The sequence below is a fragment of the Mytilus edulis genome, chromosome 10, assembly GCF_963676685.1.
Source record: "Mytilus edulis chromosome 10, xbMytEdul2.2, whole genome shotgun sequence".
Lineage (NCBI taxonomy): Eukaryota > Metazoa > Mollusca > Bivalvia > Mytilida > Mytilidae > Mytilus > Mytilus edulis.
The window spans coordinates 17339234-17362197 of record NC_092353.1 but is presented as its reverse complement, the minus strand read 5'-3'; the positions used below and the strand labels follow the sequence as shown (position 1 = coordinate 17362197).

Genomic DNA, 22964 nt, shown 5'->3' with positions numbered 1-22964 from the left:
CTATATTGGCCTGGTTTTTCTAGTTATTAAATATAACCTTAGAGGAAAATCAAACCTAAAACATTTGATAATTTTGTAAGTGCCAATATAGTGACAAATTCAGTGAAGAACAATACGAAGGCACTAGACACTGTTTCCTTACGTCAACACCGGTCCATATAAGAACTCTTTCTTTGCCAAGAGCATACCACATTAATTACCAACTGGAAGACAGTATTGTATGTACAAATACAGTTGAGAACTTCAAGGCTGCTCTCTAACATCGTCAATAGGTGTCTCTCTCTCCTGTTGAGTAAAAGCCAGACTTAAACAGTGACGTACACATACAGATACAGATACAGATGCCTTATATATTATACATGACAATGTGTATTAAAAAAAAACTGGCGAGTCTGACGTGAGACCTCTTGTCAGTTAAATTCTTTTTACTGAAATTGTTAAAAAGGAGCTTTCTTTATGATTCATAATTCAAGCAATAATGATAAAGAAAGGGTAAATATTAATGAAAACATCATATATCATTGTTAATGTTAACTAAACTTTGGCCTCATTATCCAGAGGCGGATTTAGAGGGGTTTTCAGGGGGGCCTTTAAGGCAGTCAGTGCCCCCACCCCCTTTTACGAAAATTTCTAGATCCGCCACTGTTATCATGATTACTCGGATTATGGAAATATTAATTTTTCTCCATTCTTCTTCTTCTTTATTCTTTCCTCCACTATCTGGAGTAACACTACTTTTGTAGTGTAGTACGGGTAAGTAACTGATTACTGTAAGCAACTGTGTGCATGTGCAGGAATAAATTACAGTGAATATGATCGGTGCACAAACCAGTATTATTTCGCCTATAATGAATTGTTCAAGATACTTTCGAGTCAGTTTTTTGTACTTGTACTCGAAAATCAACCAATCAAAATGCTGGATTTCATGTTTCGAGCATGATTTTTGTGCTCCGAGTACTGAGCAAAGTTTTATGCCTGGTGTAAAGGATATCAACACAGCCCACCACCAATTTACAACGCAACGCAAAATTCACTTTTGTACACGTGCAGCCGGGAGACTGTTCCATCACCATACTATATACATTTGTACTCCATTTATGGCACACATGTTATTATGTCAATAATGCACTAATCTATCACGGTATAGTACTTTAAAAGTTCATGCACTGTGGCATATACTAAAATCTAAGAACTCTGCTTTATGACTTTAATCATGAAATAGGAAATCTAGTCTTCTCAAACAATTCAATGCGATTGAGAGTAAGTCCACAAGTTCCAATATTAATACAGACTTTATAATTTATGGAGAAAATTGAGACCATAACAAGAGGAATGGTATATGCCTTACACCATAAAAGATGTTGTATACTGGATTTAGTTGGTAGCTAGGATGGCAATGTCATTTAAAATCATTTAATAGATTAAAATAAAATACAGTGTAAAGTCATAAAGCAGAGTTCGAACTTCTTAGCTTTGAAATAAACGGACTCCTCACAGTATCTGTACTTAGTCTAGTCAGAGACATATAATACAATATGTCTCTGGTCTAGTACATTGTAGCAAGAACTATTCAGTATCTTCGAAATCATCCATACACAACGGACATATCGCACTTACTTCATACTTGTTAAATCTACTACGATTTGATTGCAGTGTATACACTAGCCGTTTTACATTAGCTTTCATAGGTGTCAGACCACCAATTACTCCCTCCAATTTAGAACGTATGTAAAAGTAGTCCTACTTTGACACAAAATAGTGCTTTTGATGTCATTGTTTACTTAAACTAACCAACAAATTTGCAGAAATGAAACTTTTGGTGAAAGGGAAATATATTTAGACCATTTTGAGCCAAAATTCACTTGTCTATGAGTTTGCATTAAAAATTCAGGATTAATGCGCTACATAGTACACTAATTTAAGATTTCCAGAAAACCGGGAGTTATTTTGGTAGTACCTGCCTTTTCAAAATCAGAAATTTGTTACAAGACTTTAAACATTGGTTGAAAATTGGCATGTAGGAAGGTGATACATGTACAATTCAGGATATACCTGGTTTCCTTGAAGTTAAACTTAAGGTAAAATATTAAGAAAGCTGTGAAAATTGCAAAATTTGGTTGAACAGATAGAGATTTTTAATTGGTGGTCTGACACCAAACTCCGAAACAGTGGTGACATCTGGCTACGCTTCTGTAGAGAAAGGGAGGTATGACCCGAACCAGGGGCGTAGCTAGGTATTCTATCAACTGTAGGCACTAATCGGCAGGGGTCTGGGGGCCGCTCAAGCCCCCCAGGAGGTCCAGGGCAGAGCTCTGTTAGGGGGTTCAGGGGGCGAAGACCTCCGACGGAAAACGGGTTTTCTGTAAAATTTTATGTTACAAAAATATTAAATTTACTGGTTATTTAATCATGATAATTATAATATACATGATGAAAAGTTCAAAAAATTATGAATAATTCACTATAACATCTGACTGGTGAATTAGATAACGCGCAGTACAATCGAAAATATGAAGAAAAAAATATTTACAATATGCATTGCCTAACTGTAAATAAGCGTATCCCTTTAATTAGGCAGTACACCCTGTTTGGTATTTTCATATCTATACCGTTCTGATTGATATAGATATAGGAAGATGTGGTGTGAGTGCCAATGAGACAACTCTCCACTCAAATAACAATTTATAAAAGTAAACCATTATAGATCAATGTACGGCCTTCAACACGGAGCCTTGGCTCACACCGAACAACAAGCTATATGTACGATTGTGACGATCCTTTAATCTTTGGACACAAATGTTGGATTCTTAAACCTTCACCCTAGCCACACATACACACATAGTCGATGCCTAATGCAAAAGTTCTATTCTGTTCATACTATCGTAACAAAATTCAAGAAATTCGTATTTCTTTATATCCTCTACTGTTAAATTCCTACCTGCTTAGAAATTTGAATAATTGTTGTCATTGCACGCAGATCTGAGAGTACTCAAAATTACTGGAAGCTAGTTGATTGATAGATTTTTAAGTTCAGGACAAAAAAAAAATATTACAATAAATACAACAGGGAGCTAGGTCCTGTAATAGGTGTCGTCCAGGACGAAGGTCGGGAAATTTGAAAATGCCATGCATTGGAAAATGAGGGATTATTGGATAGGAGCAGAAATTTCGCCTTTCAGTAGCCAACTACGAACTCCTCAAAGAGTGGCATTCTCTCTACAATTAGGTATCGGATTTAATGTCCCCATTCTGACCAGACGTGACTGCGTACTTATACATCCTGCACAGCCAAACGGACGACCAACATTGGCAAGTCCGGTGAAGACAACGCGGAAAACTAGTTGAACACTAACAACAACTTATTAAAAAACTCATGTTTCTAAGTTGAGGTTCATTCAAATTTTTGTTGATAGAAGTGAAATGATCTGAACCGAAGTTCTAGATAAATAGTTTCTATATAAGGTAAAATCATAAAAAAAACATTCAATTCTATCCAATATTTCATTCACTAAGAACGAGAGACTAGTGTACGCATGACATTCAATAATCAAAGAGTTTTGACAACTTCACTGGCGTTCATCTACAGGTAACGTTGTTTATTATTCTTTTTAATAAAAAAAAAAATTGTGAAAAATCTATGTGTAGGCACGTGCCTAAAGTGCCTAACGGCAGCTACGCCCCTGCGAACGATAACGCTGTATGGAGTTTGGTCTGACACCTCATAATAGTTGCAATCCGGAAACCAAACCGGTATCCAATACCGGTTCTAAAAATAGACATGAGAGCGCATTTCCGGTGTTTTGTAACATGTGTCCAAAGATAAATATTAGTCTTTAAAAAAGGTAATATGAGGCAAGAGATGCATATGAAAAACCACTAAGTCAGAATAACAGCTTTTTACAACTTGAAACTCACCAGAATTTTTTTTTTATTGTGTACACAAATAATCCATGTGTAACAGGAACGAACTTTCAAACTTTTGTCAAAAGCTAAAACCAGAGTTCGCGAAAACTTCGTTTGACCCGTCGGTCATGGGACCGACAAAGCAAGATTATTTGTCAGTCCTACAAAATTTTAGCCAGTCCTAAAAAAATCTGTCAATTTGATCCTCAAATAAAAAATAATAACATATTTTATCCTAAAAAAAATATATCTTTATTATTCATGTTATTATTAGTTTTATTTTTCACAGCCACGGACAAATTAATAATGAAGGACCAGTTCTGTTCTTCTGATTGTTCTTAATTAAAGTCATCTTCACTATCTATTTCATCAAATGAATCATTTTCTCAGTATTTGTTATCTCCATCTAAGATTTCAATCGCTGATTGTTTGCCAACAACAAATTTAGCAGGCCACGTGTAGATCGGCACTTCGGTTTCCATAAGTTTCAGTTTGTTTATAACAGGAAACCAGTACCGGAAATTAGCAGCAGTTGCATCTGAAGACCGATGTAAACACATATTGGAATTAGTTGCGGTACAACTAATTACCGATAAAAAAGGAACTACAACGGCCGTTTTTACATCAGTCATCAGGACCGGCACTAGGTTTCAAAATACTGGTCCGAGCCTCATTTTGACCGATAGGACCGACAGGACCGACAATTTTCGTGAACTCTGTAAAACCGATAATAATTTGGGAACAACCCCCTAAATGAGGGATTGTCTCTCAGACATGGGGTAATTTTGCATTTGTAGAAAAGAAAAATGCTTCAAACTTGAAAACTGAATAAAGAGGGAAAGTTATCATATTTCAAATATTTGGAGTGGATCGTAACCCTTGGCTAGCGTAGATGGGAACAACTATAAGGCCAAAATAAAAAAAAAATGTTTGTTTCCCCTCCCTCCACCTCAGTCACAAATAAGCCCTCAGGTCAAGATATTATTTTCCTAAAAAAATCAAAGTTATCCACAAAAAAAATGAAATTGTTTTTATTCCAGAAAATAATTCATTTCCATTTTTGAAAAGTGCTTGAAAGCAAAAAGATTGATAATCTAAATAGATTGATAATCTAAATAGATACACTCAAATTGAACACAAAAATCTGTAGTGGCCAAGACTCAGTCAAACCATTCATGTAACCATGCTATTGACATTCAGTTAAAATAAAATAATCTGCCTTCCTGGTCTGTTTACAAAAGTTAAACATGGGGAGGTGAAAAAGACTTCTTTTAAATGTAGCCTAAAAGAATATCTTTTTTTCTAAGGCCAAAAAAAAATATATGTCTGTTTCCTGCTGCCAAGGCAAAACAATCAGGGTCGGTAGGTTTGTATTTTTTTTCTTTTTTTTTTCTTTTTTTTCTTATTTTTGCGCTCCCTGTCTTATTTGCAGATGGTTAAATGTCATGTTTGGTTAGGGTCCTGTACCCTAAAATCATTTAATCTCTTTAAAGAAGCTTTAATTGAATAATCCTCCCAGTGCCGACATTTTTTAAACCTTAATTGTAGCACATTTGTTGCTGGGAGCAGCAATTTTTATTGTTTGGGTATAGTAAATACGGATCTGGATCTGACCGGAACCAAATTTTTCCGGACCGGAAACGATCTTTTTCCGGAATTGAATAAAAAGATCTAGGGTCGGGGGCTTTGAGTCAGGGTCGGTCAGGAAACAGGAAACACATATATTTTTTTTTGGCCTAATGATAAAGAAGATTGGAATCCTAGTACAAATTATTTGACACCTTGAAAAGCTATTATACTTTTTTGCTTCGACTGACACCTTACATTTACATCAACATCGAGGTAGGTCATTAAAGCAAAAAAATAAAATTATATACTCAGAATAGCAATCTATGGTCTAGTTCTAAACACACCACAAAAGACCTTTATATGAGAAATATCCATAAGCAGAGGTGATAAATCAAAAGTGTACATGTAGTTCTAGTAATGCAAACTACATTTGATTCTTATTTCTAATTTGTTGTCATTGGAAGAACACTTTACAGGTGAAATGATTCTATCAATTGCAAAATGTATTGTTGATAAAGAAATAAATATGTTTTCTGTTACATTTTGCTCAGTGATTTAAGACTTTTCCAATGACATGAACATCATCATGATCATCTACATGTTCATGTTTACATGTAAGAAAAACTAAAAAAGAAGATGATGCCTTCATACTAAAACAGGACTTAAATTTAGCTAAACAATGATTTAAGTATTGGTTTTTACCCTGACAATTACTCTATACTGAGACTCTGTTTACTTCATAGAGACACCAGTCCCTCAGGTCTCCATCCTTCTTGGTCTTATACTAAGAACAGAAACAGATACAAACATGACAAATACTGAAGTGTATTCACCCTGTTAACACAATCAGACTTTAAAAAACATAAACACTGAAGTCTGATGTTGATAAATAACATTTAATGCAAAATTGACAGCTGACTCTTCTGAATCAAAATCTCAGCGTCATTAAAACAAATAAAAGAAAGGGCATAAATCTAAGCTTGAACACCACTCCTGTGCATGTGATCCACACAATAAGTTTTTTTTTCTTAAAACAATATAGAGCTACTTGATACATACTGTACATGTATGTTATCAATACATTTTCCACAGTACCATTCCAAGCTCCTTGTTAGACATGCTTGAACATCTTAAATTGCCTACATTACAAAAACAACACCTCTGCAGTGTTCCCTGCAAGATAATGGGATCATGGTTATTGTGGTGACAAGTTAGAAATATAAATCATGTATTAGGGACATCAAAAAATCAATGAAGGATAAAAAACTTAATTCAAAAAGTTGGGGGGGGGGGTCAAAATTGCTGCAAGTTTTGTTGAATTGACATCGATTTTATATATATCCTTATTGGTCAATCAATTTTCCCGAAATTAAGTTAAGAAGGGGGGGGGTGTAGGGGGTCAGTGAAAAAACTATATGAATTGAGTTTTTTAATCCTACATTGAACTTTTGATGTCGTCTCTAAAACGAAATGTAGTTTGCATCACCTGCTACTGGTTTAATCTATACTCTGCTTATAAATAAATGGACAGTTCTCAAAGATTCATTTACTTTATCATGTTTATAGCTAGTCTATTGATATTCTTTTTAAGAAATTTAAACCCTTCAACCATTTGGTTTGTCAACTGGCAATTTAACCTAAAAGTCTTTTAATTACAGAAGACAGAACAAGAAATAAACATATTTGATTACATTTATATCAACCATTATACATGTTATACACAAATAAAAAATGAATCATATAAATTTTGATTTTAACCATACACAATAATCATAGTACAATCGGACTTGCTTTAAAGTTCCAACATCAGCATGATCAGTATGTATCTTAATTTATGACAAAAATTAAATCTAACTTATTGCTTATAGTTTTTTTAAATCTATGGATATTATACTGATTAAAAACTATTTTCCAAACTAAGCTTGAATTATTCAAAAAAATTAAGTTTAAATATGGTGTATTGCATGCATGTACCATCAAGAGGACTGCTTGAAATCCAAGATTGGTTCCTTAAATTTTCATAAGTGGATCCGGAGGGCACAGCACTTATATAAAAGGTACTCGTCGGTATGGGTCCCTGGAAAATTCTTTCTTGACAAAACAATCTGCAAAAACTTTCCATTTGAGACTTTGATCCAACTTTTTTTATTTATTTTGTAGATTACTACCTAAAATAACTATGTTTTATGACAGTGGTTTGGATGAAGATGACATTGAGGCCTTGCCAGATACTCTAAACATGTCAGAGAAACATGAAAAATGCAACATGATGAAAATGAATGTAAATGGTAAAAACATGATGAATGGTGTGAAAGATGAATTCAATTATGATTTAAATGAAGATGTAGAATTGAAGGGAAATGCAGAGAAAGGACCAAGCAAAAGGAAATTGACATCATTAATAGAACCTGATAATATTCACAAAAGATTGAAGAAATCTAAGAAACTGAACTCAAGACTTGAAAGACTGTTAAAGATTAAAAACAGAAGAAACATTATTCCCTCAGATCCCAAATTATCTCCCTTATATACTGAAAAAGAAATGAAATGGAAATCATTTGAAGTCAATAAGGATATTAAAAGTCCTGAAAGTGATTTAGACACTAGTAGTGTCAATGCACATTTAGTGATTAGAAGTGTTCATATAAAAAGTGAATCTAAGGAATATTGTACTGAATGTGAGAAATTGTGTTCTACTAAATGTGCATGTACTGTTAAAAAATCAGAAGACGCTGAAAGTAGCAATCTGATAAATGATATGAAAATTAATGGTGCAACTGTTTCTCTTTGTGTGAATTCTACATTGAATAGCATTCCTACAGAAGATAGAATAGTGGCTATGGATTGTGAATTTGTTGGGGTGCATCCAAAAAATAAGAGCGCTCTAGGTAAATTTGTTGTAGTTTAATTTGAAGTACATGTATAATGAATTTAACATGTTTTATGTACTCTCAAAAATACCAGATAATAATCATGATAATATTTAAAGACTAGGTAAAAAGTGTGTTCTAATCTGCAGTAGACAGAAAAGTGAAAAGTTTTATGAGATTTGATTTTTATCATTTCAGACACAAGGCATGATCGATCATACATTGTAATTTGCACTGTACTAAATGTTTAAAGTGTATATATATTATACATGTATATAATTGTGTAATTTTGAAATCATGTAACATCATGAACATTGTACATGAGATAAGCCACCTCATAAAAAAACATCAGATGGGAATAAGTTCAGATGTTTTAAATGTTTATATTATATATATGTTTAGTTTAAAACAATCTTATCATGCTTATACATGTTATAGTTGGAAAAGTGATAATTTGGGAACAGGAAAACATTTATTTTGGACTATAATTATGGATTTTTTTTTTATACTGTGTTAAACAATATGTATAAAAAGAGATGTGGGAATAATGGAGAAGACAACAACCAACAATCATGACATATATTGTACATACTTGTACACTAAAAAACTAAAAGACGAATGTAGCATGCTTAATGATTAACTTTTCACAGCACAGATATCATTATACATTTTGAAAAATATATATTTAAAATTAAAATCAGTTAAGAAAAAGTACTTTTAAACATTTGACTTTCACTAAATGTATATAATTATGATACACTCTATTTTTCAGGAAGGTGTTCAGTTGTGGATTTCTATGGAAATGTATTATATGACCAGTTTGTTAAGCCAGATGAACCCATATTTAGTTACCGTACAAAGTGGAGTGGTATACGAAAAAAGAATTTAAAGAATGCTATTCCATTTGCTACCGCTCATCAGCAAATATGGAATCTACTCTTGGTAAATGCTTGAATATTATTAAAATATTGTGTCGGAGTAAGAATGATTTGTCAGCTAACATTGTAACATACCAAAATCACTAGCATTTAATATTATACTATTACCATGACATCCAGGGTATGTCATTTTAAATGTAACAGGCTAAGTAATTTCTTATTTCTCATGTTTCTACTTTACATTGTACTTTTAACACGATATGTGTATGCATTATTTTGTACCATACTGTCATACATGCATTCAAACAAAAATTCTAAGCAAATCTTACTTATGCATTGTAGATATATAATATAGTGACTATGACCATGATGACTGGGAAAACATTATATTATAACATTGTAAATACATCGTTCATGTAGACTAGTTGTTCAAAGTTTAGAGTGGCAGATAAGATTCTCAAAACACATTTCAGAAATAATGTTATTTCAGCTGTTTTGTTGTTTCCAAAATTTGAAATTGAAGATGAGTTCTTTTTACTGCCATAAAAATTTACAAGGCCAAAATAAAAAGATTGTATGTTTGCCCAAACGCGACCGACCCAAAATAAACCCGCCGACTCAAATTCTTTTTTTGACGTTTTTTGGAAGAATTTTTTTTTCTCGGATTTATTTTGGGTCCGCTCCGTCATCGTACGAAACTTAATATTTGTCATCTTTGCGTTTGAAAGTAACTGTGAATAAGATTAAAAGAAAGCGTATAAGAGACGCAGTTAATCGATATTCGATGTTCTCTGTTTTTATCTTCTGATTTAACGAACGTAAAGAAGTAAACCATGTGAAGTGGCACAGTTTTTTTACGCTGTAGTTGTTTGTACTACCAAACCCTTACCTATATGCTCAATGTTAATTTCATCGTGTTATCGAATATCTGATAAGAATATTCAGGTAGATTTGTTCAAAACCATGTGCAATCGAATATTTTCAAAGTTATTCTGACAGGAAATGGATCCGGAAGTTGCGAATTTACAATCATGCAAGAAGATTTTGTTTTTACTGAATAAAAAGGAATTATTTCTTGATAAATTGTTGTCTTTAATTATAATCTTCCTTTATCATGTAAATTAGATGCCCTTTTATTCAAATAGTTCAAATTTACAAGTCTCATTAGACAGTCAGCACGTTGCTGTTTGGGAGAATTTGATAAAACTATAATTGCTCACAGAATCAGAAATATAATCTTGACTGAATGTAGATCCTTCTGAATAATTTATTGCAATATAAATATACATCCCTTTTGACAAGAGAAATCTGACTTTTGTCAGAAATATTTTTTCACATGTGCAAAAGTAAAAACATGTTATGGACGCCATATTGGATTTTTATACAACTTGTGAGGAAGCCTCTAGAACCATGACCTAAAAATAAAGTCTTCAGAAAACGTTAACTTTATGCAATTATATTTTATCAATAATGATTATTTTCAAAAATTTAAACTTGATTATTTAAAGAAAAGAAAATTATAACAAATACGTTTTTAGTTTGGAGATTCTACAGAACATGCTTTGGTCTATTTATAGCCAAATTAGTTTACCTGTGTGATAATGTAAAATATAAATTTGTCTTCAAAACATAAAAAAGACACAAACTAAGGATGGTAGATAATAATTCATATAAATATTTTAGGACATTTAATCTATTTTAATAGAAATAGGATTTAAAAACTGCAAACAAATTTAATCATTACATAATCAGCTGATATTTTTTACAAACATCGTGTTGATGGAACTGTTGAAAATCACTTCACAAATCCAACAGCCCTTTCACACAGTTAGCAATTGTCAGGGTTATAAACATATCAGGATACAAATCATATAGTAGACTAATTTATTTATAGAGGTTTTAAATTCATGGCTTTTGGTTGTCTCTACAAAGGTTTGACAGAGAAAAAAAAGATATACTGTTTTAAGATCTTTTAATATTTTCATGCAAATTCGGATAAAAAAAAAAAAGAATTTGCCTACCTACCTACCCACACCCAGTCAACATGGGTCGGGTTTGGGCAAACTGAAATATTTTTAATTGTGGCCCAAGTCGATCAAAGTTTATACATATTATATGAGAGTTAAAATGTACATGTATTTATTTTGAAAAAAACCACCTGATACCTACATGTTTAACATGTATGAAGTATATAAATACATTTTATTGACTGAAATGTCCTGGTTTGTGTTTTCACAAAACTTACACTTGTATATATATACCGGTGTACCTAATTGGTCATTTTGTGAAAATGTATTACACTAGTCAAAACAATAATTATGACAATCAAAAACCTTTTACTCATGCTTTTGTTGTTTCCTTTCCAGGGTAAAATTATTGTTGGACATGCATTGTTTAATGATTTTAAAGTGATGAAGATACAGTATACTGGAAAGCATGTGAGAGATACCGCAAGCTATAAACCACTTAGAGCTTTAGCCAACTTATCAGAGAATACTGCACCAAAACTCAAAAATCTAAGTCAAATTTTATTAGGTAAGGAATGATAAATGTTAATTAAAATACAAACTAAAATAGCAAAAATACGGAACCCCAAGGAAAATTCAAAATGAAAAGTCTGTTATGAAATGGATAAATCAAATTTTAAAGCTCAGAACACATCAAACAAATTGAAAACAACTGTCATATTCCCGACTTGGTAGAGGCATTTAAAAAGATACATTAATTATTAATGAAGGCTATAGTCCTGCAAACTGTCATGATCTCTACAGTATTATCATGATTTTCATGCCTTAACCTGATACTGGCATGACTGGGATTGATAAACAAGTCAAAATCTAGCCGAAAATATTGGTTACCCAAATGGAAGTTTTATGCTTAATTTTCTACAAATGTACAATTTTACCTTGCGACATTTTCATGACAAGTTTAAGGCCATAAGCTAATCTGTGTCTGATGGGTAATTACGATCCACAAAATTATTTAATTTGTTAAAAGAATCAGTTAACATGGTTAGTCAGCATTTCAATTTTGATACATTTGCAATGTGTACTGTAATTTTATAACATATATATTGGTAATAAACTGAAAGACAAAAACTAATAAATGAACTCAATAGAAAACAATGGTTATCTTGAAATCTGCTAAAATGTTTGAACTCGAACAAGTTTTTGTCCAGTTCTGATTTGAAATTAACCCCATTTTGAACTTACTTAGCTACCTCTGTAAGATAATAAAAGCAACTCTCAACACAAAGAAAGTAACTGAAATTTTATTGATTATCTCATTAATAGGTCTTCATCCTTCTGACTTTTGAACATTTAGGTTCAAGTTTTTTGAGTCATGGTGCAATGATAAGAAGGACTTTGGAGGGGGGAAAATGGATGATCATCACTTTTTTTTGGGGGGGGGCATTTTCTCTATTCTTAAGTTTGGCAATAAATAAGTACAAGTATCATGCAAATAAAAGAAATCCAGGTTTATTAGATAATCATCAGTATACCAAAAGAAAAAAAGTGGATATAAGACTATTTCTAAAAGCTGCACAAAGAAATTGTTACCTTCAAAAAATGGTTGCACACTAAATCCTCTAGTGGATTTAAAAAGTTGGCCGATCTGAGACCAAAAAGGGATACTTTTCAAAATAGTTGGGATATATTCACCGAGTAATTGGTAAATTGCTCTTGAAAATATTTCGTGGACATTAAATTTGATTGTTTTGTTAAAAGTTTGTATACATGACTATAAAAAATGTTTACTTTTACATTTAAAAATAGTGGTTCAACTGTACTATATGGTGTGGGTTTTGCTATTATTTTAAGACATCAATGACAATAGTTATTTACTTTTGCGTTATGTAGTTTCTGGTGGATAGTAATCACAAAATGGTTATTTGCAATCATACAACATCTTCTAATTTTTACATTAAAATACTTTTAGGGAGAACAATTCAGACCAAAGAACACTGCTCTGTTGAAGACAGTATGGCTACTCTGGATTTATACAAGTTAGTCAGTACTGAATGGGAACAATCAATCCTGGACAAAGAAATAAGACGACAAACTAAAGATAACAAAGATATCCTTCACAACAACGAAGAGGAAACATGTGATAGCAATTGTGATTCTAAGTCATATCTTAGTGATGAATTCTGGCCTCAGTATTTATTTCCGTCAAACTAAAAATGTTATGATTTGAAATAAAGCATTATTTATTATTTGGTTGTTTCTGCCTCGGCTGCATACAATTTAAATCATGGAATACAAGAAATGTGTTTTACTTTTATCTTATCAACCAGATGTGAATCCAGGATTTTGAAAAAGGGGGCCCTAACAAGGCAATGTTTGGAGGACAACAGCTAAAGTGTCTTCATGAAAAATAAATATAGCTACAGTATCTCATAGGAATGCTAGGCATCCTGGCCCCTCCCCCTAATCTGCCTCTGCGAACTGTTCCAGCCTTGGCTTGAAAAAGTGCTAGGATTCCAGTAGTCTTAATCATGTAAACCAATCTTTGCCTCCATTTGTCTTATAATATTCATTGCTATAACTCTAAATTTTGTGAGATCAGATGAGATACCCTTCCATAGCACTGATTTCACAACACAAAAGTGGCACCCAGTGGTAAATGACCATAAAAGAACAAAGAAACTTGTCCAGTAAACATGTTGACTTATAGTTGTTAATATCTGTATCATTTGGTCTTTTGTTGAGAGTTGCCTCAATGGCAATCATACCTCATCTTGTTATTTTTATATTTTCAATAATTGTTTATCTTTTGACAGATTAGCCAAACTATAAGTGAATGACATTTTAGCACATCTTTTTAGGACCTATGCAATGGGTTATGGGCAAGGTCATTTTACAAGCATCTTTTCTAACATTGAAGATAAATCGTTTCTGTTGCATATTCACATCATAGTTTACTTTAGTCCTATAAGACTTCATAGGTTCTTGTAAAAGTGCAAAATTTGAACTTGGACAGAAATGTACATAAACCTGTAAATGTGTTAAATGACATGATGTTCAAAGTTCTTGACGGTTCAAAGTTTGACAGTTCAGATAAGTTACTTAATGATTTTTAAAGGTTTATGGTGTATATACACAAATGCAGATATCTTTATGAATAAGCTTCTTATGTGATGCTAATTAGACACCAGACATTGTTGGTATTATACAGGTCATCCCAAAGAATATGAGGTATATTGTATCAAACGCAAAATTATATTTAAATGGATTAAGAGCTATTTACAAGCAATTTTTAAAGCAAGGCAAAGAGAGGAATTATCATCTATACATAAAATTATATCAATGCAAAATAGGTATATATTGACTAAATTTGCAAAAAAAGTGTATGGATTAAGATTCTTTTATTAGCGCATAACAACATATTATATGGATGTATATATAAAAGCCCCTCATCAGATTAAAGGAAACTCAAGTCTTTAAATGATTTAACGAAAATGCAAAGTAATCTTGGTCATAATTCTTTTCATATTTTGATAAATGGGGATTACATTTACCAGATATAGATTGGGAGAACTGGAATGCACAGAACAAAACTAATACATAATTTATAGAATACATCCGGGAGAATTTTATACTTAACTTGATAATGGTAAATGTTGTTAACAATATCGAGTACTGGGACTCTTTAGGAGCTGGTTACCATTGTTTTTAAAATTGGATTATATGTGACTTCGAATAAACGGAAAAAAAGTCACAGGAAAAAAAGTCACAAAACCTCTAGGAAAAAAAGTCACAGGAAAAAAAGTCTCAAGAAAAAAAGTCACAGGAAAAAAAGTCACAATTATAAAATTATTTGAAAGAAGTATATAAAATGTTTTATAAGAAGTATGTTGGAATGCACATGACAAAAGTGATTTTGTATATCAGCTGTATGAAATAGATAATTTAAAAAAATGTAGTTTTGTTAAATAAAAATAATACTACTTGTAAAAGTGTATCAGATCAATTATTTTTAAATAAAAGCTTTTAAAATTTATATAGGTAAAGCGCACATCGATATTAACAGATTTCGTTTTATTTATGGGTTAATAAAATAAAAAAATATATGTTTTTCATCATTTTTTTTTTAATAAATACACCAAAAAAATGAAAAGTGTAATAATTTATGTTCTCTTTTTAAAACCAAACTCTTAAACAAACAGGATAAGCCATTTGTTTCCTTTTCATTCATGATAAGCCCTAGTTGTTTTTCATGGGTAGGGCTTCCTTCCAAAAGAGGAAGTGAAAGGTCTGCAAAAAAGGGAAAGGTGCCACAAGAAGCCACTAATTAATCTCAACAGTCACTGTCAATAAATGTTGTAATTACATAATTATTGTTAATGGGGATGCTTTGTTTGTTTAACATGTAATTGAAGGATTCTCATGAAATTGGTAAAAACACAGCTATAGAAAAACAAAAATCACAATAACATGTGGTCAAACCATATCATAGACTTTCTAACTTTGACTCAAATTAAAGAAAATGTATGACTTCATTTACTTTTCTATAAAAGAAAAAAATAATTTCAAGTGTTATTAAATCAAGTATGGAAGTCATCAAGAGCAACAAAGGTGGTTCCAAACTTTGCTACCAGGGGTACATGTACACTAAGCATACTACCAGAAAGACAGTACAGTGGTGGAAATGTGTGAAGCGATCCAGCACTGCATGTAAAGGGTCCATTACAACTTCTCTGCAGAATGAAAATCCAACTCCTGGCCAGCCACACAACCATGATCCAAGTGATATTAGCATAAAGTACACTAAGTCCAGGTACGCAATGAAAGAGCAGGCTGCTCTCACCAGAGACAAACCAAGCCAGATCTTCGCCCAGGTTGTTTCAACATGTGAAGATGATGTGCAAGCAATGATGCCCAGAGAAGAGAATTGTAAACGCACCATGCGCAACCAGCGTCCAACACCACCTGTTCCCCAGAGCTTTGTAGATGTCACACTGCCAGCAGAATTCACTATTACAACCAACCACCAACAGTTCCTACTGTATGACAATGGACAGAATGCTGAGAACAGAATGTTGGTCTTTTGTAGTCCTGACAGTTTAAGACGTCTTGCTGAAGCCCATACCTTTTTTATGGATGGTACTTTCTCTGTAGCTCCACATCCTTTTAAACAGCTGTACACCATCCGAGTACCTTTTAAAGATGTTACAGTCACCACAGTGTATGCTTTCTTGCCGAACAAGAATCAAGATACATACAGAGAGTTATTTCAGTCATTGGTCGACAAATGCCAAGCCAGCCACCTACAGTTAAATGTTCAGACTGTGGTAACAGACTTCGAAGATGGCGTTCTACGTGCAGTGTCGGCAGTATTTGGCCGCCATATCAACAACCAGGGATGTTTCTATCATCTTACACAAGCAACTTGGAGAAAGATACAGAGCCTTGGTTTGGTTCCCCACTACAAGATTAGCGATGACTTCCGCTTGTTCTGTGGTATGATGGACGGCCTTGCCTTTCTGCCTGTAGCTGATTTGCCAAATGGTGTCCACCTGCTAAGAACTTTGTGTCCAGATGACCCACCAGAAGCAGCTGAACTTCTTGATTACTTTGATGCAACCTATGTAAGTGGCAACATGAGACGTAACCCAGCACCAGGTCAAGGTCTCCGTTTAGTAATGCGCCGCACTCCACCCATGTTCCCACCAACTATATGGAATGTCCATGACGCAACAGTCAACGGTGATTCAAGAACCAACAATGTATGTGAAGGTTGGAACAACAAATTTTTCAACTTAGTAGGTTATGCCCACCCATCAATATGGAGAGTAGTAGAATGGTGCCAGAAAGAAGAAGCTACAGTGAGAACCTTGATACAACAAGACGCTGTAGGCACCCCACCAGTTAAACGGGTCCAACAACGTTATGTCCAACTTCAACTAAGACTTCAAAACTTGTGCAGAGACTTGACATCAGGCAACAAGACCATTGCAGAATTTCTCAGGGGTGTTGGTTGGAACATAAGACTTAACCATTAGTTGTCATCTCTGCTATATATCAAGTGAACTTTAAGTAAAACTATGTGCATCACATGTTCATTATCTGTTGTTCATTGATAAAGACATTTATTTGTGCTTGATTATTTATTATGTTACTATTATTGACTTATATTATTATGATGTATACATTAAATCTACATTACTACATTGAATTCGTTTTGCTTAATTTATTTCTTTAACACTATATCAACAGGTCATACATAAAAAAAAAGGTATGAAACAAAAAGAACTTCAACATGTATCAGTACACGATCTTGTACAGGTGACCTTTGTTTGTTAATTTCTGTGTCATTTTGGTCTCTTGTGGACAGTTGGGTACCACATCTTCTTTTTTAATATATCAATACACGAGCTTGTACAGGTTTTCTTTTGCTTTGCGATTTTACGTGTAATTTCCAAAGCAAAAGAGCATAAGACTTGTAGAAAAATACGTTTAGCTGTCTATAACTAGCATCATTCAAGAAAGATATGAAACAAAACTTATTACAACAAAACATACATTGTATCAGTTCACGAGCGTGTACAGGTTTTCTTTTGCTTTTGTAGAAACATATGCTAAGCTGTCTAATTTGCTTCTAATGTAAAAACACATGAAACAAAAATAATTACAACAAAACATGTATCAGTAACATTACAAAAAAAAATCCTTTGAATGACATTGAAGACCTGTTGGTGAACATCTGCTGTTGTCTGTTCTATGGTCGGGTTGTTGTCTCTTTGACACATTTCCTAGTTTACATTCTAGATTTTATAATAAAACAAAAGGACATGGGATACAAAAAACACAAAACCATACTTGCACATGAACAAAAACACACACAGACAAAAGTCATTACCAATATATAAGTGCAGATCATATGACAGATTTCATACAAAATATTAATTGTGACTTTTTTTCCTGTGACTTAAACAGAATGTGCTATAGAGAGATTAATTTACATTACATTAAAGCAGCTGAGATTCCCCCAGTTTTTGGTGGAGTCCATGTTGCTTAGTTTTTAGTTTTCTATGTTTTGTCTTCTGTACTATTATTTGTCTGTTTGTCTTTTTATTTTCACTCTATGAGTTTGACTGTTCCTCTAGTATCTTTCGTCCCTCTTTTTCCGACGTAGTCAGTATAGTTTCGGTTTGTGCCCTTTGAACTTAAGGACGCTTAACTATGGCAACAGAATACGCATGCTCGAAATCCTTTCTGTGATTGGACAAAATGCTGTCAATATTTGAACTAGATCTTACAAAGATTTATATTTTTATTTAAATAATTGTTTGTCCAATAGCTCTTTGCATCCGTGACAGCTGTTTATTCGGGACAATTATATAATTTTAATGTAAACTTTGTTGTACGAACGTACATGACTTTTAGAACGCACCTACGCATGTGAGATTTCTGAGGGGTTTTGGTGAATGTAAACAGAAAGATACGAGGACCGAGAATACTGAACACAAACAGAGAAACGTTATTTAAATGGTATCTTTGTGCTTCTGAAGGTTATCGAAATGATAGTTTTAAACATATACTCAAATTTAAATACGTCGGATATCTTTTTAGCTCACCTGGCCCAAAGGGCCAAGTGAGCTTTTCTCATCACTTGGCGTCCGGCGTCGTCCGTCGTTGTCGTCGTCGTCCGTCGTCGTCGTCCTGCGTTAACTTTTACAAAAATCTTCTCCTCTGAAACTACTGGGCCAAATTTAACCAAACTTGGCCACAATCATCATTGGGGTATCTAGTTTAAAAAATGTGTCCGGTGACCCAGCCAACCAACCAAGATGGCCGCCATGGCTAAAAATAGAACATAGGGGTAAAATGCAGTTTTTGGCTTATAACTAAAAAACCAAAGCATTTAGAGCAAATCTGACATGGGGTAATATTGTTCAACAGGTCAAGATCTATCTGCCCTGAAATTTTCAGTTGAATCGGACATTTCGTTGTTGGGTTGCTGCCCCTGAAATGGTAATTTTAAGGAAATTTTGCTGTTTTTGGTTATTATCTTTAATATTATTATAGATAGAGATAAACTGTAAACAGCAATAATGTTCAGCAAAGTAAGATCTACAAATAAGTCAACATGACCAAAATGGTCAGTTGACCACTTTAGGAGTTATTGCCCTTTATAGTCAATTTTTTACCATTTTTCGTAAATCTTAGTTATCTTTTAGAAAAATCTTCTCCTCTGAAACTACTGGGCCAAATTTAACCAAACTTAGCCATAATCATCATTGGGGTATTTAGTTTAAAAAATGTGTCTGGTAGCTCGGCCAACAAACCAAGATGGCCGCCATGGCTAAAATAGAACATGGGGGTAAAATGCAGTTTTTGGCTTATAACTCAAAAACCAAAGCATTAAGAGCAAATCTGACAGGTAGTAAAATTGTTGATCAGGTCACGATCTATCTGCCCTGGAATTTTCAGATGAATCAGATAATCGGTTGTTAGGTTGCTGTCCCTGAATTGGTAATTTTGAGGAAATTTTGCTGTTTATTTGTTATCTTGAATATTATTATAGATAGAGATAAACTGTAAACAGCAATAATGTACAGCAAAGTAAGAACTAAAAATAAGTCACTATGACCAAAATAGTCAATTGACCCCCGAAGGAGTTATTGCCCTTCATAGTCAATTTTTAACAATTTTCTTAAAATTTGAAGATTTTCAATAACATTTTCCACAGAAAGTACTGTTATAGATAGAGATAATTGTAAGCAGCAAGAATGTTTAGTAAAGTAAGATCTACAAACACATCACCATCACCAAAACACAATTTTGTCATGAATCCATCTGTGTCCATTGTTTAATATTCACATAGACCAAGGTGAGCGACACAGGCTCTTTAGAGCCTCTAGTTTAAAGAAAGTTCTTGTTTAATATGTCTTTTTTAGCAATACTAATTTATTTACTTAAATAGTACAAGAATCTGTAACTGATTTAATATTAATGATTTATATATACGTTAAATTATATATCTAAGATATATATACTCGTAAGTCGCACACTTTTCCAAATAAAAAACCTCAAGGAAACACAAGAATTGTGTTAGATCACGTAATGTAATGCTGTTTAAATCCAAAAACCTTATAATCCCAACTGTACATTTGAAATATCTCATTTTCAAGATACCTGTTATAAAACAAATGTAGTTTGTTGGCTGATCCTACAGAATGGTTTCTGTATCTTTGTGATAATTCGCCTGACTTAAGCCATGTTTCTACTTTTGAATTCCACGCACCAATCTTTGTCAACACAGCTTTTGTAAACTTTGAAATATTTCCAAATTTTCCTATCATCATCTCCTTGTAAAAATGAATTGGTGCTCGTACTTGAGATTCCCAGTGAGAATTTCTTTTACATGTTTTTATCACTTTTAACAATTCTCCTAATGAACTGATATTTGCTCTGCACAAGTTTTGAGTAAAAGGTGATCTTACTACTTTGTCAAGGTAAAATGATAACAATCTCTCCCGAGGCTCTCTGACAAATGTGGCCTTTGTCCAATTTTTACTGTACATCATATAAGTAATTTCAGTGGCATTAAAATCCCTTAAAAACGTAAATCCGCTTTTTTTAGGATCCTGTAATATGAACGGTTTTCGAACTGTGGAAATATTCTGAATATAATGCAGCAGATATCTCCAGTAAGTTGACGCCGATTTTTGATTATAAAAAAAGATAAGTTTGTATGAAGGAACTACAATTGGACACGTACGTGGTGCTCTGTCTCGGGTTAGAATTCTAATTTCATGTGGTGTTAATATTGGAACATCGTCTTTCACTTTCCAATTGTATTTAAGGTAGTTCTGAATTTCATTCCTGTTTATAAATACAACTATCGTTATCACTATAAATATTACTTTTAGCTTAAACCTTTCCATTTCAGAGGTTTATTTTCGCTGAAACAAACATACATTCATAAAGTCTTCTTTTATGTCATACTATAGTGTTTATAGTTATCGATCCTTAAATGGATATTATTTATAGGAATACGTTTATACACAGATGCCCATGTCACACATTTACCAATGGATAATCCCCAGTCTTATATCAATATTTAAATTTCACCTGTTTTTTCATATACAGACCCTACACCGAACACGTTGTGTCAAAGACATCAGTTTATAACAGACCCTTACAATATATGATGTAAAACTCCTGGTTGCCCTGATTGCCTGGATATAATCATCAGTCACGTCTCAGTCATTACAGCTGAACGGATGTGCTTGTTCAACTCCTGATAATTTGCAAAATACAACGTTTTATTGCCGATTGTATGGCCCAACGACTTATTACTTATGATAACAAAAACCAGCCAGTATAATGCAAAGCAAAAAGGAAAACTCGAATAGGAAAGTTCTTTATCTAATGGCAAAATCAAAACTCAAACACTTTAAACGAAAAGAAAACAACTACCATATTCCTTACTATATACACGCATTTTCTGGTGTAGAAAATGGTGGATTAAATCTGGTTTTTACAGCTAGCTTAACCCCACACTTGTATGACAGTCGCATACAATTATTCCATTATATTGGCGACAATGTGTGAAATGATATAAATACTTGTTCATAACATATTTACCGACTTCAACTTGTTAAAAGAGTCGTCCGACATTTAACATTACTCATACTTTTTATATGTTTCGTTTCTTTTATACATACTTGTAATACATTTGTAAGGACAATGTCGTTCCTATTAGACACACACAGAATACAATTGTAATGGCAATGAAACATGAATAACATTGGATTATTTACCCGTTTACTGGAAATATAACTGACAAATAATTTTGAAGTATCGTGTCCCATTTTAATTGCTTGATATGAATGTCTGAGTAGTTTCTTATGTGTGTTAACTTAAGTCCAGATGTTTCTAATAGGACAATAAAGTGTTCATCGAAAAATATCTATCCTTGATTTTATGTATAATCATTTATATAACGTTTTAACAGTTAGATGTCATATCATATTTCAATTTGTTTGCTAAATGTTCGAGCATTCTCTTTTTTAACACTAGAGGTAAAGTTAAACAAAAGGAGAACACGTGTACTAACAAACAACTGAATCAATCTTTAATCAACACACAAAGATAACACAAAGGGGAAAAACATGTTATATAATATAACACGTATCCTTTTTTTGTAAAATGAATAAGGAGCAACTTAAAACATATATAATAAGAAGATGTGGTATGATTGCCAACGTGACGACAATTCTCCATAAGAGACAAAAAGACGCAGATTTTAACAAGCATATAGGTCACTGTACGGTCTCCATTTGAGTAAAAACCAAAACGCAAGTAATCTATAATCCAAAATGACATGTAAAGAAATTCAAACGAAAATACTAACGGTCAGACGTTTCGTCCACGAGGGTATCACAAGCCCAGTAGTCAACACTTCGCTGTTGACATGAATAACAATTGTATGGTATTTTTTTTTTTTTTTAATTTTCGCTTTGCAAAAATATGAATTGTTCAAAATACTAATACTAATTTTCTTATCCAAGGCTCATATTGCCTTAGCCGTATTTGGCACAACTTTTTGGAATTTAAGGTCCTCAATACTCTTCAACTTTGTACTTGTTTTCGCTTTCTAACTATTTTGATTTGAACGTCACTGATGAGTCTTATGTTGACGAAAAGCGCGTTTGGAGTTTCATATTATAAGCCTGGTACCAATGGTAACTAAAATCAGTTTGTGTAATATAATAAAAAATAATAAATGTGAT

General features: G+C 33.0%; 1 protein-coding gene across 2 annotated transcripts; it reads left to right on the top strand.

Moving 5' to 3' along the window:
• The first annotated feature begins 3749 nt into the window (after positions 1–3749).
• LOC139493534 (uncharacterized) lies at positions 3750–13436 on the top strand. 2 transcript variants are annotated; one of them, XM_071282024.1, is made up of 5 exons: positions 3750–3842; positions 7633–8360; positions 9115–9284; positions 11587–11755; positions 13160–13436. In XM_071282024.1, exons 2-5 carry the CDS (start codon positions 7652–7654, stop codon positions 13399–13401), a joined length of 1290 nt encoding a protein of 429 aa, XP_071138125.1. In that variant the 5' UTR covers positions 3750–3842; positions 7633–7651; the 3' UTR covers positions 13402–13436. The 2 variants fall into 2 exon arrangements, with proteins under 2 accessions (XP_071138125.1, XP_071138126.1); XM_071282025.1 differs by having other exon boundaries at positions 3807–3880.
• Positions 13437–22964: the final 9528 nt, after the last annotated feature.

Coding starts and splice junctions, on each gene's coding strand:
- LOC139493534 (XM_071282024.1), top strand. CDS start 7,652: ATGTTTTATGACAGTGGTTTGGATGAAGATGACATTGAGGCCTTGCCA. Junction 8,361..9,114: donor AAAAAATAAGAGCGCTCTAG/GTAAATTTGTTG, acceptor TCTATTTTTCAG/GAAGGTGTTCAGTTGTGGAT. Junction 9,285..11,586: donor AAATATGGAATCTACTCTTG/GTAAATGCTTGA, acceptor TTTCCTTTCCAG/GGTAAAATTATTGTTGGACA.